The sequence below is a fragment of the Parasteatoda tepidariorum genome, chromosome 2, assembly GCF_982258835.1.
Source record: "Parasteatoda tepidariorum strain Cologne lab strain chromosome 2, Ptep-v5.0, whole genome shotgun sequence".
Taxonomy (NCBI): Eukaryota; Metazoa; Arthropoda; class Arachnida; order Araneae; family Theridiidae; genus Parasteatoda; species Parasteatoda tepidariorum.
Window position 1 is genome coordinate 44,624,855 of NC_141756.1, and position 16,012 is coordinate 44,640,866.

Genomic DNA, 16,012 nt, shown 5'->3' on the forward strand with positions numbered 1-16,012 from the left:
GTTAATAAACGGTTTCTCTCCCTGTTGACAGTTTGAATAACATTTTACTTATTGTTATTAGACTGTTATATAAATTGTTACTTAACCATTTTTTCCGAGAAATGTATATATAAACCATTCTTTGGCGTAAGTAGTTTGTCCTAGCGCACCCTATTTCCCTTTCCAGTGGCAAATTTTAGCATTGTTTCTCTCTGTATATTTAAAAAAAAGTAGCTAAAGTCAATGCCCTTTCATTTACTGAAAATAATTTGTTAATTTAGTTTAACATTTTTCATCGTTTACTTTTTAGATATTTTTGACTGTCGTTAATGAATACATGGATTGGTCAAGATCTTATCTGCAGGCAATGGATATTTTTGATGGTACTGCCGACGCATTAGGAGATGCATTAGTTGTAGCCCCTGTCATCAGATCAGGCACATTTCATAGCGGTGGCATACCCAGGGAAGATTCATACCCAATGCCCTCCTTACAACCCATTGGAAGTGGCAAGAAGACATATTTCTATATTTTCAGTCATCAATCTGAATATGGGGATTATGCTTCTCGACTTGGCTGTATTACAGGTGAAGATTTGGCTTACGTGTTTGGAGCTCCTTTAGTGGATACATTATCTCATTTTTCAACAAACTACACCAGAGCTGAAGTAACACTGTCTGAAATTACAATCACTTATTGGACCAACTTTGCAAAATTTGGGTAAGTGATGCATTAATTGCTAGTACGTTTAAGAATATTAAAAAGGAGTCTTCAGGGTTTGAAATTCGTGCTTTTATTTTCACACCTGTTCTTCACTTTTTATCAATCATTGCATCAAAATATGCACATTTTTAAACAGTTTCTATACTCCTACAGTTGGTTTGAAATTTAGTTTGTTTTCAATACAACGTTTTCTGTATGTACTTTAAAAATAGTTTTTTGAATTGCGGATTTTAAAGTTAAATGAAAAGTAAATTAATGTTTTTAGCAAAGTCTAAGCTCACTAATATTACAGTAAAATTTTATCTTATTCCCCTTTTTGCATCCTGGACTGAATTTTTCATTGTCTAATCAAATAAATAATAAACAATAACACTATCACAAGCCCTTTTTTTTAAAAAAAAAATGCGATTTCCGAAGAGCAAATAATTCTTTAATTAATGTATCTAATTCTTTCGATATCACTTTATTCGCCTTAATTATATTTCTGAAAGTTTGCTAAATGTCAGAGAAAGTTTCATGAATAAATAAAAATAGATCATGGATAGATATAAATAATTTTCGTAATAAACAAATAATTTAAAATCAGTTTCTAAAAATGAATAGATAATGAAATGATTCAAAGAACTATTACATTTGTGTTTGGAAATTATAAAAGAATCAATCATATCATTTTAAGTATAATGAATTATAGCAAAAAATATAATTAGTTAAATAAATAAATTTGAAACTAATAAACAACATCTAGAAACAGATAAATAAAAACATTCATTGAAATTTTTTTCATTTATAAGAAAAACAAGTAAAAAGTGCATGAAAAATATTAATGAAAATTAAATTCAAAATGAGATTATAAATACACAATTACAAAAATGAATTTACTCTCTGAAATAAAAATACTCAAAATTTCAAATAAACAAACTTGAGTGCCACAATTTAAAAAGTTACAAAAAAGGTATCAAAAATGTATTAGTTGTAAACTAGGTATCAAAAACGCTGAAATGAACATCAAAAGGGGTAATTAGATTTCAATTATAGAAACTAAATTAAGCTTATTTTAAAATTAAGTGTACCATGGGAAAAAAAGGATTTTTACTTTTCTCAAATCCGAAACTGAAATATAAATGCTGCTTTGCTTTTTATTTTAACTTATAGAAAAAAAATAGAAAAATTAACTAATAAAGCCCTTAAGTATTTGAATCATTTATTTTCAAAATTATTCATAAACTCGCGAATCTTAATTTTGAAAATCAAATAACTTAAGAGCCAAAGAAATACAAAATATCCAAATAAACAATCAGTAGCTATTTATTTTCCAGATGGAAATTCAAAGATAAAAGCGGTTCCTTTTAATCTTTTGAAACTCCACTTAAATTCCTTTGAAATTTTTGAATGAAGAAAATATTACTAAGCGTTCTTTTTTTAAGAAAATCCATCTCAAAAATGTTTCATTAAGAAAATGTGTAAACTTTCGGAGATGCGACAAATAATAGTCATTCAGAAATTCAGACGTACTTCTCGAGAAAAACAATGAATAATACGTGGACTTCAAATTCAGAAATAATAAAAAGTTAAAGAAAGAAAATTTTCGGAAGACGAAAAAAATCAGTTCTGAATTCATTGCTTCAAATAAAGAAACCCTTACTTCAACCTTTCACATTCTTTGAATAGTAATGATCATTTTGTTTCTTCCGATTGTAGCAGAATGAGAATTTTTCTCTATCGCTGAATACAGACTTAGAAAATAAGGGAGCATTTATGCTTTTTTTTTCTCTGTCTGTCGGATAAAGTCTCTTCTTTTTGATTTTTTTTTCAATTCAGTTTCGATTGAACCTCTTATTTTCTGCTCAGTAATCAGAATTTGAAGATAGGCTTTGTTTAGGCGAGGGAAGATATTTTTAAGATGAGCCTTTTAACTTGCAAATGGAATAATATTTCTCATTGCCTTTCTTGAGAAGTTTTCACGTCCAGTGAATTTGTTTCTCTGCTTCATTTTTTTCAAACAAAATATTATATATACGATGGGCCTAGAGGATAAATGCTTATATTTGCCCCGAAGAAATGTCTTAAGATTTTGAAAGCTTTCATTTTGAAACAAAATTGGTGAATCTGAGTACAGTTCTTTGAAGAAGAAAAATACGATGCATGTTGAGTTACATTGTTTATTTATTCAAAAAAATCTATTACATCATTTATATTCTAAATAGTTCTTGAATGGATAGGATTAACATTTTAAAAAGTTAAAACTATTGATTAAAAATGGAACTTTTAATTTTGTGCTACTAATGGCGTCGCTTTTAGGTGTAAATAAACTTTAATTTCTCAAATAAAATGCAATTGGGTAAATCTAAAAAAAAATATAATTTTATGTACAAAATTTGAGTACATGTTTTATAGGGAAAGGGAGATATTTTTAAGATAGGCTTTTTAACTTGCTCACGAAATAACATTTCTCATTGCTTTTCTTGAGATATTTTTATGTCCAGTGATTTTATATCTGAACTACATTTTTTCTCACAAAAAAAAGACGAGGAATAGCTATGTTTGCCCCAAGGAAATGCATTAAAAATGTGAAAGCTTTCATTTTGAAATGAACTTAAATTAAATACGATGAAAAAATTAAATACGATGAATACTTAACGATATATTATTTATATTATTTCTTTCATTTTACGTTTCTTTCTATTTTTCTTTCTTTTTATCTTTCTTTTTTTATCTTTCTTTATTTATTTTTTTCAAGAAAGCTATTATATTATTAATATTCCAGATAGTTTTTGAAAGTATAGGATTAGCATTAAAATACAAAATTTATAAATTAAATACACAATTTTGAATTTTGTTTTATCTCTTCTAAGTAAAAAGAACTAACAATAAATTTGATTTTCTGAAAGAAAATGAAATTGAAAAAAGACAAAAAAAACAAACAGTTAATAGTTACACGTGCTTGGAAGCTGAAAATAGTCCCTTTTTGAAGAGAGAAAATATTGTTAAGATGATTTTTTAAACTTGCAAATGCAATAATATTTATCATTGCTTTTCTTAACAAGATTTAACGTCCTCTAACGTCTTCATTACTTTAAACAAACTATGATATTCACGATGTGCTTAGATAGGAAAGGCTTAAATTTTCCACAAACAATTTCTCGAGATTATAAAAGCCTTTATTTAATTATTAAATTATTGAATCTGAGCGCTGTTCTGAGCAGAAATAAATGAAAAACATGTTCAAAAATGCTTTATTTTTAAAATAAACTATTATATCTTTAAAACTTTTAATACTTTTGTAAGTACTAATTCTGACAATTGATTTGCGTTTATGACTACAATAATTTGCTTTTAATGCGAAAAAAATTGAAACTTTTTATGAGTAAATATGTGAAAAGAAAGAAAATATGATAAAATTAGTAAATATGATAAAATTCGTGTTCATCAATCTATTAGTTTTAATGCAGTTAATATAATGAATGTTAGAAGATGAATAAGCTACATTTTCAAAGTTGTGTGATTTTTAAAACAGAATATCAGTAATTTTAAGTTATCAATGTCATATGACATATTATTTAAAAATATTTGTATCAGTTTTTTCTGAAAAATTAAAAAAAGGTGATTAAATATAGTATTTTTGAATTTATTGTATTAATGATGTTTGTCCTAAATATAAAAACAACTACTTTCTTAATGAAATGTAACTGATTAATAGTATAATTAGAGATATTAGTATAAATATTTCACCTCACACAAGATATTCCTCATATTAAGAAGTAAAATAAATAACTTTCTTTTGTATTTCAAAACCCTTAAATATTTCAGGTAAAATATTTTGGTAAGTTCATTAAAAACAATTCTTTTCTTTTGAGAAATGTTTTGAATTTTAAAGAGCAAATTTCTTTGCATTTTTCAACAGTTTATTGTGTCTCATTATGCATCATAACTGCAATAGTTGCAATCATAATCGGTGCAAATTTTTTTATTTGGTTTAATATATATATATATATATATATATATATGTAGCAAAATAAATAAATACAAAAAAAACGCGAAGAAAATTACGAAAAACAATAAGTTTCACTTGTTGCGCATAAGTTGCAAGTAAATAGAACTCATAAGATAAGTTCAAAATGAAGATATATTTTCCAGTTTTTTAAAAAAAAATTTATCCCTTTTTTTTCCTCTCCAGCTGCTTGTTATTTTTTTTTGATAATTATTTTTCTTTTTCCGCTTATTTACATATGTCTGTAATTTTCCTTTTTTTATCTTCATTTTGAACTTATTTAAATTAATTACGAAATTTAAATTAATTACGAAACTAGTGATTTACAATTTTAAAAAAAAAATCGTTCAGAACTGCTCAATATATGTATTTAAGTTAATTCTTTTATACAATGGATGTGCAGAAAAAATTAAAAAAGGTTTTTCATCATTTTGTTGAGATTCGTATTTGGAAACTAACTATAAAAGCTTTATTCGTATATCTTAACAATTTAAGAAGTTAACGATAAGTGGTTAAGTGGATATTTGTGGATAACGGTTTATCCACAAATATCATCTGGTACTATTAAACAAGATTTATTAAAAATGAGACCGGCATTGTGAGGTATCACCCCCATAAATGTTTGTTTTCTTTTGCATGTTTACTTTCTGTATGTCACCAAAGTTTAGTTTCCAGACGATTATTGTAAGGTATTATCATTTGTTATTAATTTTGTGGTATGATAAAAAATAAAATTTGTGAAAAACCCATGACCATTTTAAGCTCTTTTTTTCTAAAAGTATAAAAACTAGTTAGAAATATGCTTCTAATTTTTAAATTTTTCAGATATTCAAATCAAATTTTTTTCAGTATTTGCTAAATACCATTCACTACAAAATTATGAATAAACTTTTAAATTTTTTTTCAGTGCTGCACATGCACTAGTTTAAATATATTATAAAAGCACTAGCTAATATAATCATAACGTTTGTAGTTTTAAATGAGTTTTTTCATTTCTTATAAAGCAGTACATATTTAAAACTTGAACTTAAAAAAACATTGATGTAGTACTTAACGCGCAAATGTATACCGGGCTGTGGCCCTTAACTAGGAATAGTATATATTTCTGACATTTATTAAAGCGACTATGTGAGCGTCAACATTTGCCGGTGAAAGTCAACAACCACGAATTTTGGTCATTCACAGTTTTCGGTCATTTACAGCAACAAAATTTAAAGCATTCGGAGGTTTGAAAGACCTGCAATAAATTACGAAGGAAGAAAAAAGTATTTTTGAACACACTATGCCAGAATATCAAGCAATAAGCTTGTAACTTGTATCTATTACTTTATTTGTTGTTTTTCAATAGCTTCGTAAAGTTTCGTAAACATAGAGTAAATATTTATAGAAATATGAACTGTTTTATAAGAGATGAAAAAATTCATTAAAAACTGATAGAAACGTTATGATTATATTAGCTAGTGTTTTTATAATATATTTAAGCTAGTACAAGTGCAGCACTGAAAAAAAATTTGAAAAGTTTATTCATAATTTTGTAGTGAATGGTATTTAGCAACTACTGAGAAGAATTTGATTTGAGTATCTGAAAATATAAAAATTAGAAGCATATTTCTAACTATTTTTTATACTTTAAAAAAAAAGCTTAAAATGATCATGGGTTTTTCATAAATTTCATTTTTTATCATACTACAAAATTTAATAACAAATGATAATACCTTACAATAATCATCTGAAAACTAAGCTTTGGTGACATACAGAAAGTAAACATGCAAAAGAAAACAAACATTTATGAGGGTGATACCTCACAATGCCGGTCTCATTTTTAATAAATCTTGTTTAATAGTACAAGATGAAATTTGTGGATAACCCATTATCCACAAATATCCACTTAACCCTTTATCGTTAGCTTCTTAAATTGTTAAGATATTCAAATAAAGCTTTTATAATTAGTTTCCCAGTACGAATCTCTACAAATGAGGAAAAACTTCTTTTAATTTTTTTCTGCACACTCATTATATAAAAGAATTAATTTAAATACTTATATATTGCGCCGTTTTTAACGATTTTTTTTAAACTAGATCACTAGTTTCGTAATTAATTTAAAATTCCTCCATTTATTTTTTAAATTTTATTGAATATTTATGAAGTTATAACAAAAAAAACATAAGGCGAAAAAATTGATTTCCTATAAAAAATGTCCATATTTCCATAAATGTGCACTCTAGGCTTACGAAACTTTATGCAGTTATTAAAAATAACAACCTAAATAATCCATACAAATTACATGCTTTTTGCCTGATTTTCTGCCATAGAGTGTTCAAAATAATTGTTCTCATTCGTAATTTATTATAGGTCTTTGAAGACTCTGAGAACTATCAGTATTATTGCTAAGCTTAAAAAATAGCATGAACAAAGCGTCTCTATACTTACAAAATAATTATTTAAGTATTTCTTGAGAATTTTAAAAAAAATCAATAATTTAAATTGGTCTCTTCCATTATTTTAGGGAGGTATATATATATATATATATATATATATATATATATATATATATATATATATATATATATATATATATATATATATATATATATATATATATATATATATATATATATATATATATATAAGTGTGTGTATAAATGATGAAGAATGAGCATACAAATTTAGACAAGAACAAGTAAAATCTTACATACCTTTCGCAGAAAAGCATAACAAATTTATAGAGTAGAAGAAGGACGTATACAAAAAGCATAAAAAATTAAAGTAGTTTCGAATTATTTTGCTATCATAATATACTTATCTAAATAACTTAGGAAAACAATAATTACATACGAATTTAACAAAGAAAATAAATGGAAAATTTGTAATCCACGCACTAAACGCAAAAAAAATGTTTCTTATGGATGTTTACTTTTAATTTATTATCATCAGTTTAAAAAGATGTTCTGAAGAAAGCGTGTTAAGTATGCAAATGGATTTTTCTTTTATTTTTCTCAGGTGGAAAATTAAAAAAAGAGCTTTAAGAGATAAATAATGTAATTATAAAACCAAATGCTCAAAAAAAATATCGCATTAAAGAATACGTTATTTTAATTGCATTTGTTTTCATGTCCTCTATCTGCATTATATTTTGTTCCTAATAAAATCGTAATAAAAGCTTTAGTTTGTATTTTTGATCCTACTCTTCAATTTTTAACTGTGAACTCTTTTTAACTCTCAATAATCAACAATATATAAGAATTGTTTAATGTACAAAAGAATATATTAGAAGTTCTTAGGTGGCACCACGTTTTGCACGCTGCTGTCGTCTACACTAAAAATGAAACAACAATTGAGGAAAAAATGCGGCTTCCTTTGTTTTAACTTTCTGTTTTTATTAAATCTGCTAAACCTTTAAACCTACATACTATGATAATGTTAAACACCACAAATACTTCTCGAGCTATTAAGTATTCCCGATTTTGTCTGTCCGATATTGACCGAAAATGTCTGCCAATAATTACTGAAGGAATAATAATTTAGTGTTGAAAAAAGATTATCTTTTTATGGATTCATTTTGTAACAATCTTTTATTTCCGCTCTTTTGTATGAGCAATTCAGTATTTGAAACAAAACTAAACGAAAACAGGTCACTGAAATTAATATCTCTCTCTCTCTCTCTCTCTTTATATATTAGAGGAGTTTTTTGTTCATTCTTTCGAAAATATTAATCCGAGAGAGTGGAAATATAAAATTAAATTAGTGAAGAATGAAGGAAATACTTCGTCTACTACATTTTAGCAGTAAAATTAAGAAGAATTATGCATTAATAATGAATAATTCTATATAGTTATTACTTTATGGTTAAGTTGCGTTCTTGTTCGTCTATAGTTGCTTGTAAGATAGATTTAACAGGATAAATTTTTATTTTGGAATAAGTAAAATGACATAACATGTATTAATATATTCTAAGAAGAGCCGACCGGCAAGTAAAGGGGACAGGGAACTGTCCTTGCATCAGAAAGGTTCTGGGTTCGAATTCCGGAAAAGGCATGGATGCTTCTTTCTCTCTATCTATGTTCTATGTCCTTTCACCTTTATGTGTGAATGTGACCCGCCCTATAAACGGATTGTGGTAGTGCGACGTGGACGACGCTGCTCCACCGCCTGTGGCTTCGTCACAGGTGCCCACTGGGTAACAAAAAGAGAGTAAGCAGTTCTGTCATTTTCTGTGGCCAATGGACAATAGTTCCAAGTGCCCGCCATAAAAAAAATATTCTAAGAGTATCAACTTTCTTAAAGTACATTTATATAAATAAAATAGTAATTTCAAAAATGATCGTACTCGTATTTACCATGTTTCATGATTCAAAGATTTATCCCCCCCCCCCACCCCGATTAAAGCTAGGGCAAAAAAAATAAACATTTAAAAAATAATAAACACTGTTCTGATGAATTTTTTTCCCCAATAATTTTTTATTTTTTGCTATTTTCCATAGAAAACTTTGGAATTGGGTAGAGTGAAAAAAGTGGGGGAGGAAGGAATGGGGGGAGGAAAGAGTGAGAGACTGCCTGGGAGACTGCAGCACAGACCTTACAGGTGCAGATGAATAATGAGTGCCAGCTGTCACTTTGCACTTGATAAGAACAAGAAGTTCTTTTCTTATCTCTCCGCACTTCACAATGCAGAGAAGTGAGGTGCATCCAGCGTCCGGTTTTGCAGAATATTTGATTTCTGAAACTTTACAAAAGATGACAGATAGTTAGAAACGAAAAACGTTTTTCGAAGAAGCATAACATTTCACGAGAATATGGCATATAAATTGAACCACAAAATGTTTCAGAACATCTTAAAATTACTAAATCAACATGAGCTCTAGCTGTTAAACAACAAAGAAGAATTGAAAAAGCAGCTGCAGACTGCGGTGTGATAAGAAATCGTCGAAAATCAGAAAGCCATTTAAAGCCACACCTCTCTCTGTTCCCGAGTGTGACTAAGTTGAACGGTATAACGTCATTTGTGCAAAGGAATATAATGACTAGTGGATCTCTAATCAAAGAAAATCTCGTCAACTTACCGAAAAGCATAATGTAACGGACTTTCTTGCATCTACTGATTGTATTTACAGTCTTAACAAAAGATGCGATATAGTGCAAAAAATAGTGTGCGGAGAGACGGTTTGTTTAAATGAAGGTCTAACATAAGATTGGGACGGAAAAATTGTTCAATCTGATTGTAGGGTATTCATAACCAAACAATTGCAACGCTGACGAAACGGGATTATTATATGACTTTTGCCCTAACAAAAAAATTTCTATAGGTATGCTAAATGCTTTGGTCTGGAAAAAAACGCAAAATGTTGATTGAGGTTTTGCTATTATTTAATATTAATGGAACTGACAAATTGAAGCCATTTTTTATCAGAAGGGCAAGGATGTCTTAAAAACTTAAAGATCTTAACGATTAAATAAAAAGCAAAAAAAAAAAACCATGGCTGATGTTCACCCAATTTACAGAGTTTTTAAAATCCTTAGATAAGTCTATAAAATTATAAAAGAGAAAAATGTTTTTGTTTATCAACCTATGATTTTGTTAATAGACCCTAACCGTTCATGTAGCATAGAAGCAGTGGGTTCGAATACTATGGTAATCATGAATGTATCTTTATGCTGTTCTAGTTCTCCTCTAAATTGTACTATCATTCTACTTGATAAAATGCTTGTATGCCGTAATTATGTAACTAAGCACGTAAGCCTGTAGGCATCTATGCCGATAAATAAATAATTAAAGATACATCAAAAAGTTAAAAATACTAAATAAATTATAAAATAAGTGAGAGTTCTGACAAAAAATTCAGTAATTTTATTGTGATATTTTAGAGCATAACATAAAAACCATTTATTAGCCATTATGAACCATTTTATAAGTGTTTTTGGCCATTATAAAACATTTTTCGTTATTGCATTTGCACAAAATTTGTGATAATAAGAATTTTATTTTGAAAACTAGACTTTCGAGGAAACCGTTACGTTAACGATTGGTAAAATTGCCAAAAAATTGGTATTAATATGGCATGTATTGGTTTAATTAACAGAATTATGTCTTTTTACTAGAAATGCCTTTACATGAATGGTAATTTTACTTTGAATGCAAATGAATAAACAGAATATTTAAATTACCCAACTAAAATTTAATTATATACGCTTAATTTCATATTCATTTTATACATTTCAAGACGTAAATTAATTATTTATAAAGTGTGACATTTGAAGTTAAAACTATATGTAATTTTTTTGACTAATTAAAAATATTTTTAAATTTTGGAAGAAAAGTTCGTTAGCTACCTAGCAATCTTTCCGTTTGATTTCGAAAACCGATAATGCTTGTGTTGAATAATTTTTAAACCTAATTAACTGTGAAAGTTATTTTACTATATATTTTGTATTAACACGATTATTAATGTAAATTGTAAGCAAGTTAGTACTTATCAGACAGTAATTTAATAATGGTATAAATAGTATCATTGCAAATAAACAAAAGTAAATGATGGCATGAGTGGATCTGAAGATATTTTCCATATCATGAGACCTATGCTTCCTTGTAATTGAAAAATCAACGTAAGCGACAAAAATTTTAAAATGAGATTTTCATATATTTGACATCTTTGTTTAGTAAGCTACATATTAAATTCTTTTTTTCAAAAGTAAAGTTTGTTTTATCAGTTTTTTGAAATTCTATTTCAGCGTTTATAGCATTAGCAATAGAAGAAAAATAATTGTCAAATCACTTTACTCGGAATCAATCGTGAAGCACTTACGTCGTTTTTTGAATTGCACGTGAATATGATATACCATACAATATACTGTAAATTACGTAACATATTGTGTATGTGCCATTTTCATAGTTATATAGTTAGTAATAGTTTAAATAATAAAATATTTTAGCTATAGAATATTTGCATTTCAGTAATATTATTTAAGAACAGTTGTATTGTAATATTTAATGAGCATACAAATTGAGAACTACTTGTAAATTAATTATTATATTATAATATATATATATATATATATATATATATATATATATATATATATATATATATATATATATATATATATATATATATATATATATATATATATATATATATATATATATATGCAACAAAATAAATAAATACAAAAAAATACGAAGAAAGTTAAGAAAAACAATAAGTTTCATTTATTGCGCATAAGCTGCAAGTAAACAGAACTGATTAGATAAATTCAAAATGTAGATAAAACAAAGAAAAGTTATAGACACATGAATAAGGGGAGGAATAATAATGAGAAAAATAACAAACAACGAATTAAGAGAAAAAAGGATGAAATTTTTTAAAAAAAAAACTGGAAAATAAAAGATATAATCTTTTCATCAGCCCACATGATTATATCTGCAAAAAAGAGTGCTTTTTGTTATTGTATCAATATAGCCAAAGCAAAATATATTAATACAATAGTGTGAGGAGCACTCAAATAATTTGTTTGCAAAAATCCTTCCTTTGCTTCATCTACATTTTGAACTAATATATATATATATATATATATATATATATATATATATATATATATATATATATATATATATAATTTTTAAGCATTTAATTTGCAATTAAATATAACATTATTTTTTATTTCTTTTTGTGAATAATTATTCTTTATGTTGCCAAAAGAATATGGAGAAAAAATTTGATCATAGAAAAACATCATTTGTGCTTCAAAATGTCCTTCATTGGTCTGATAGAAAAGACGCGTTTCCCAGTACAACATCGAAGTCTGCGATCAGTGAGCTAGTGGGTGACCACTTTGATCAGCCTGCTTATTGACCGAGTTACACTCTATGGGTCTCTATTAAAACGCTAGTGCTACCGTAATGTGCTCGACTTCGTGCGCAGGTCATCGGGCTATACCAACATAGGAATGTCATCCTCTCCACTGATGATCAAAGCTGTGAGAGCATGACTTCAGATCATCCACAGAGATATTTCTCTGATCATCGCAGTGGCTCATTGTGCTGCTCTAGTGCGATATATAGAACATAGTATTATAGAAGAGTGCGTAAATATAGAACAGTGACATCGGTTGCAAAATATTTAAGAAAACTTGTAAAAGAAAAATTAAATAATTAATTTTGCATTTGTGTGCTAATTAATTATGTACTTTCTTTAATATTGCTCTCTTTTTTGCAGGGATCCTAATATTATATCTCAAGGGGGAGAAGTACACATGGATAACATCAGAGGAAGATATGACAGAATTGTTTGGCCGTTGTATGAACCAGTTCATCAAAAATATATTAGTATATGTGAGTAATATCAATAAGTATAATTTTTGTAACTTCATTTAATTTTGTCATGGAAAAGAGATTCAGGTAACTTAGAAAACAGATTCAGACATTTAGAAAACAGCGAATTACATGACTTAGATTAAGAATTGGATGTGACTGTAACAATTCAACTGGAAAAAAATTGTTTTGCCGATTAAAATCTTTAAAATTTATTTTATCATACTTTTCTATACATACTGTGTATTCTTTGAAGTATTCGAAGAATCTTATTTCTCGAAATATAAAAAAAAAGGCAATGGAAATTCATTATTCAGAATAAAGAGGAGGAATATTTTTCTAATATGCAGAATCCAGAAAAAAAGGAAATTATTTCCCCCCCCCCAAAAAAAATAAGAACAAAAAGGATATCAATAAAAAAAGAAGAAGAAAAACTGGAGATTTGTAAACGTGAAGTTCATTTCCGTTTTAAAATGAAACTCTTAAACAAAAGCAGAACACGTTTACATTTATCTTAAAGAATATTATTTAAATAAGTCACAGTTAACGTTAAATTCACATTATTAGAGGGCTGCAAACGATTTTTAAAAATGCTTTTTTTCGCATTAACGAACTTGTAGTACCAAGAGTGTTAAATAAAACGAGTTTGAGTCAAATGATAGCTGAATTTAGCTTGTATATAATGGAGAAAAATACAAAATTTTCTAGAAAAAAACATGAATAAAGCTGAAATAAAAGTAAGTGAATGTATATACAATAGTTTCTATTCAGTAAATAAACATATACTTCAGTGTCTAAGATAAACACTTACGAAGGGAATTAGCTACCTAATAGGGAAAAGCAACACAGGGAGAAAGGTGTAAAAAATAAAATTTAAAGGATTATAGAACATTACAAAAATTCGTATTATTAAAATCATTAAAAGAATTAAAGGAAATATTTAAGGCATGGAATGATTCCCAGAAATTAAGGTTAGTGAATGAAAAGCAGATTTGAATTATATTAAAGCATTGAAAATAGTTGTATCCGAAAAAAAGCGATAATAAAGCAAAGGTAAAGGTACATGATTGGGCGCACTGTAGTGTCTGTTCAATAAATAAAAATTTTCTTCAGTGTCTAAACACAAAATGACAGTAAAAAGTATTTGAAGACAGTAATGTAAAGTACATGGCAGTAAAGTAAAAGAGAAATGAGGTAAACACGCGCAAAGTGATTTAACAAATAATTAAAGACAAACAAGTAAGGTTAAAAAATTAGAGAAAGGAAACCGTGAAATTTAGGGGGAACAATCCAGGGCGCAAGATACAAAAACTAATTTTTTTTCAGTTTTTAAAACATTGCTAAAAAACATTTCAAAAGGTAATCATAATGTGATACAAATCAATGTTTAAACGATGCAAAAAAAATAAAAGGTCTTTTGCAATCTAAAAAATTATAAATGAGAAAAATGCAAAAATAAAATACTAAACCAGTTTGATTATGGGAATAAAGAGAGAGAAGCTTAAAAAAAAGTGTTTAAACAGGTTTTTGTGTTTCATACAACCTCTTCCTTTAGTTCTGAATTGCTAGATTTCAGAAATATTTTAATTTTATTTTTTTGCTTTAATTTTGATTTGGCGTTCGCAATGTGTATACTTTTTTTCGTCCTTCTTGAAAAAGATAATTCACTCGTTGTTCTAACATAGCTTTAAATGCATAGTTAAACCAACTTCCATATTTTCCACTTATAATTCTGCAAAAAATCTAAAGATAACTTGTGTTTTTTAATCTTACCTAGTTTACTTTATAATTAACAAATAACTATTTTCGGAAATTATCTTTTTGTTTATGTCTAAACTGTTAAATTCTCTTTGTTTATTACATTTTTATTATTTTCAAAATAATTCAAGCATTTTTTTTACGAAATTAGGTGTTTCTTTTCAGATTTAATGATTAAACTTGAATTTTAAGTAATTCATTTTTCCAAAAACAATTAGACACACAAAACAATCACTTCTTACAATTAATTTAATTTAATTTTAAACAATCATCAAAATTAGCAAGCAGCTATATTGGGATATATTATTATTACACTTAAGTCCAATTTCCCTGAATCCGAAATTGATTTTCAGCAAAATTTCTTACATTCTTTAAAAACAAAATCTGGAAAATAAGTATTTAAATAAGTACTCTTGAGTGTTCTGAAAATTTCTTTGAATAACTAGAATTTTCTTAACGTAGTATAAAGCAGTTTTATATTCATGCTTTGTCGGTATTTGCACTATTTTTGTTATTTAAATTAAACTAATTTAATCTACAACTTATTGGCTATATTCCTTAGATATGTACTTTTTTTAATTTCGTTATTTTTGTAAATGAGTTAAACAAATTTTTTATTGCATCGGTGCAGAAAACTAATTTTTATTTTTAACCTAATCTTTTTGCAAGAGTAAAATAGAAAAAAAAAACTTATATTAAAATTTTATAAATGAAAGTAATACTATACGTCAGTTGAGTAACATCATCCAGCATAAAAACACTTTTCCTTAACATAAAAGGTGAATACACCTCTTAAGAAGGAACAAACAGAAAAAGATTAAGGAATTTGAATTTGCAATTTAGTTTTTTATTTTGTTTTGCAAAATTGTGTTTAAGCTTTCAAAGAATTAACGAAGTGGAATGCATCCAATTTCGTCATTAGAATCAAAATAATCAGAGCAAATGCATTAAAAGTGTTTTCTCAAGTTGTAACGAGGGATTAAAGTTAATTCCTCAGTGATTTGCAACCGATTGCATATCTGTAGACTTTTGTAAATTTTAAATTTAAAGTAGTCTTTAGTATGAAACATTGTAGGAAACTAAATCTCTAAGTTAAGACTAAAGCACGATGCATCAACGCAGAAAAGAGTTGATTTGGTAAATTAACCATTACCATGTACAAGTGAGATTTAACGGGGATTTTACTTAAACGTAGATTACCGGTTGAAACATATTACTTGAAAAGAGAATGCAATACGATAGGGATTAATTGTAATCTC

General features: G+C 27.0%; 1 protein-coding gene across 1 annotated transcript in view; it reads left to right on the top strand.

The window, feature by feature from the left end:
- LOC107451503 (neuroligin-4, X-linked) overlaps window positions 1-16,012 on the top strand; it is a 124,701-nt gene that overhangs the window by 94,436 nt on the left and 14,253 nt on the right. Inside the window, exons 5-6 of the mRNA XM_016067624.5 lie at window positions 290-699; window positions 12,901-13,016. Of these exons, the coding sequence (XP_015923110.1) occupies window positions 290-699; window positions 12,901-13,016 (526 nt within the window). The remainder of the gene's footprint in view (window positions 1-289; window positions 700-12,900; window positions 13,017-16,012) is intronic.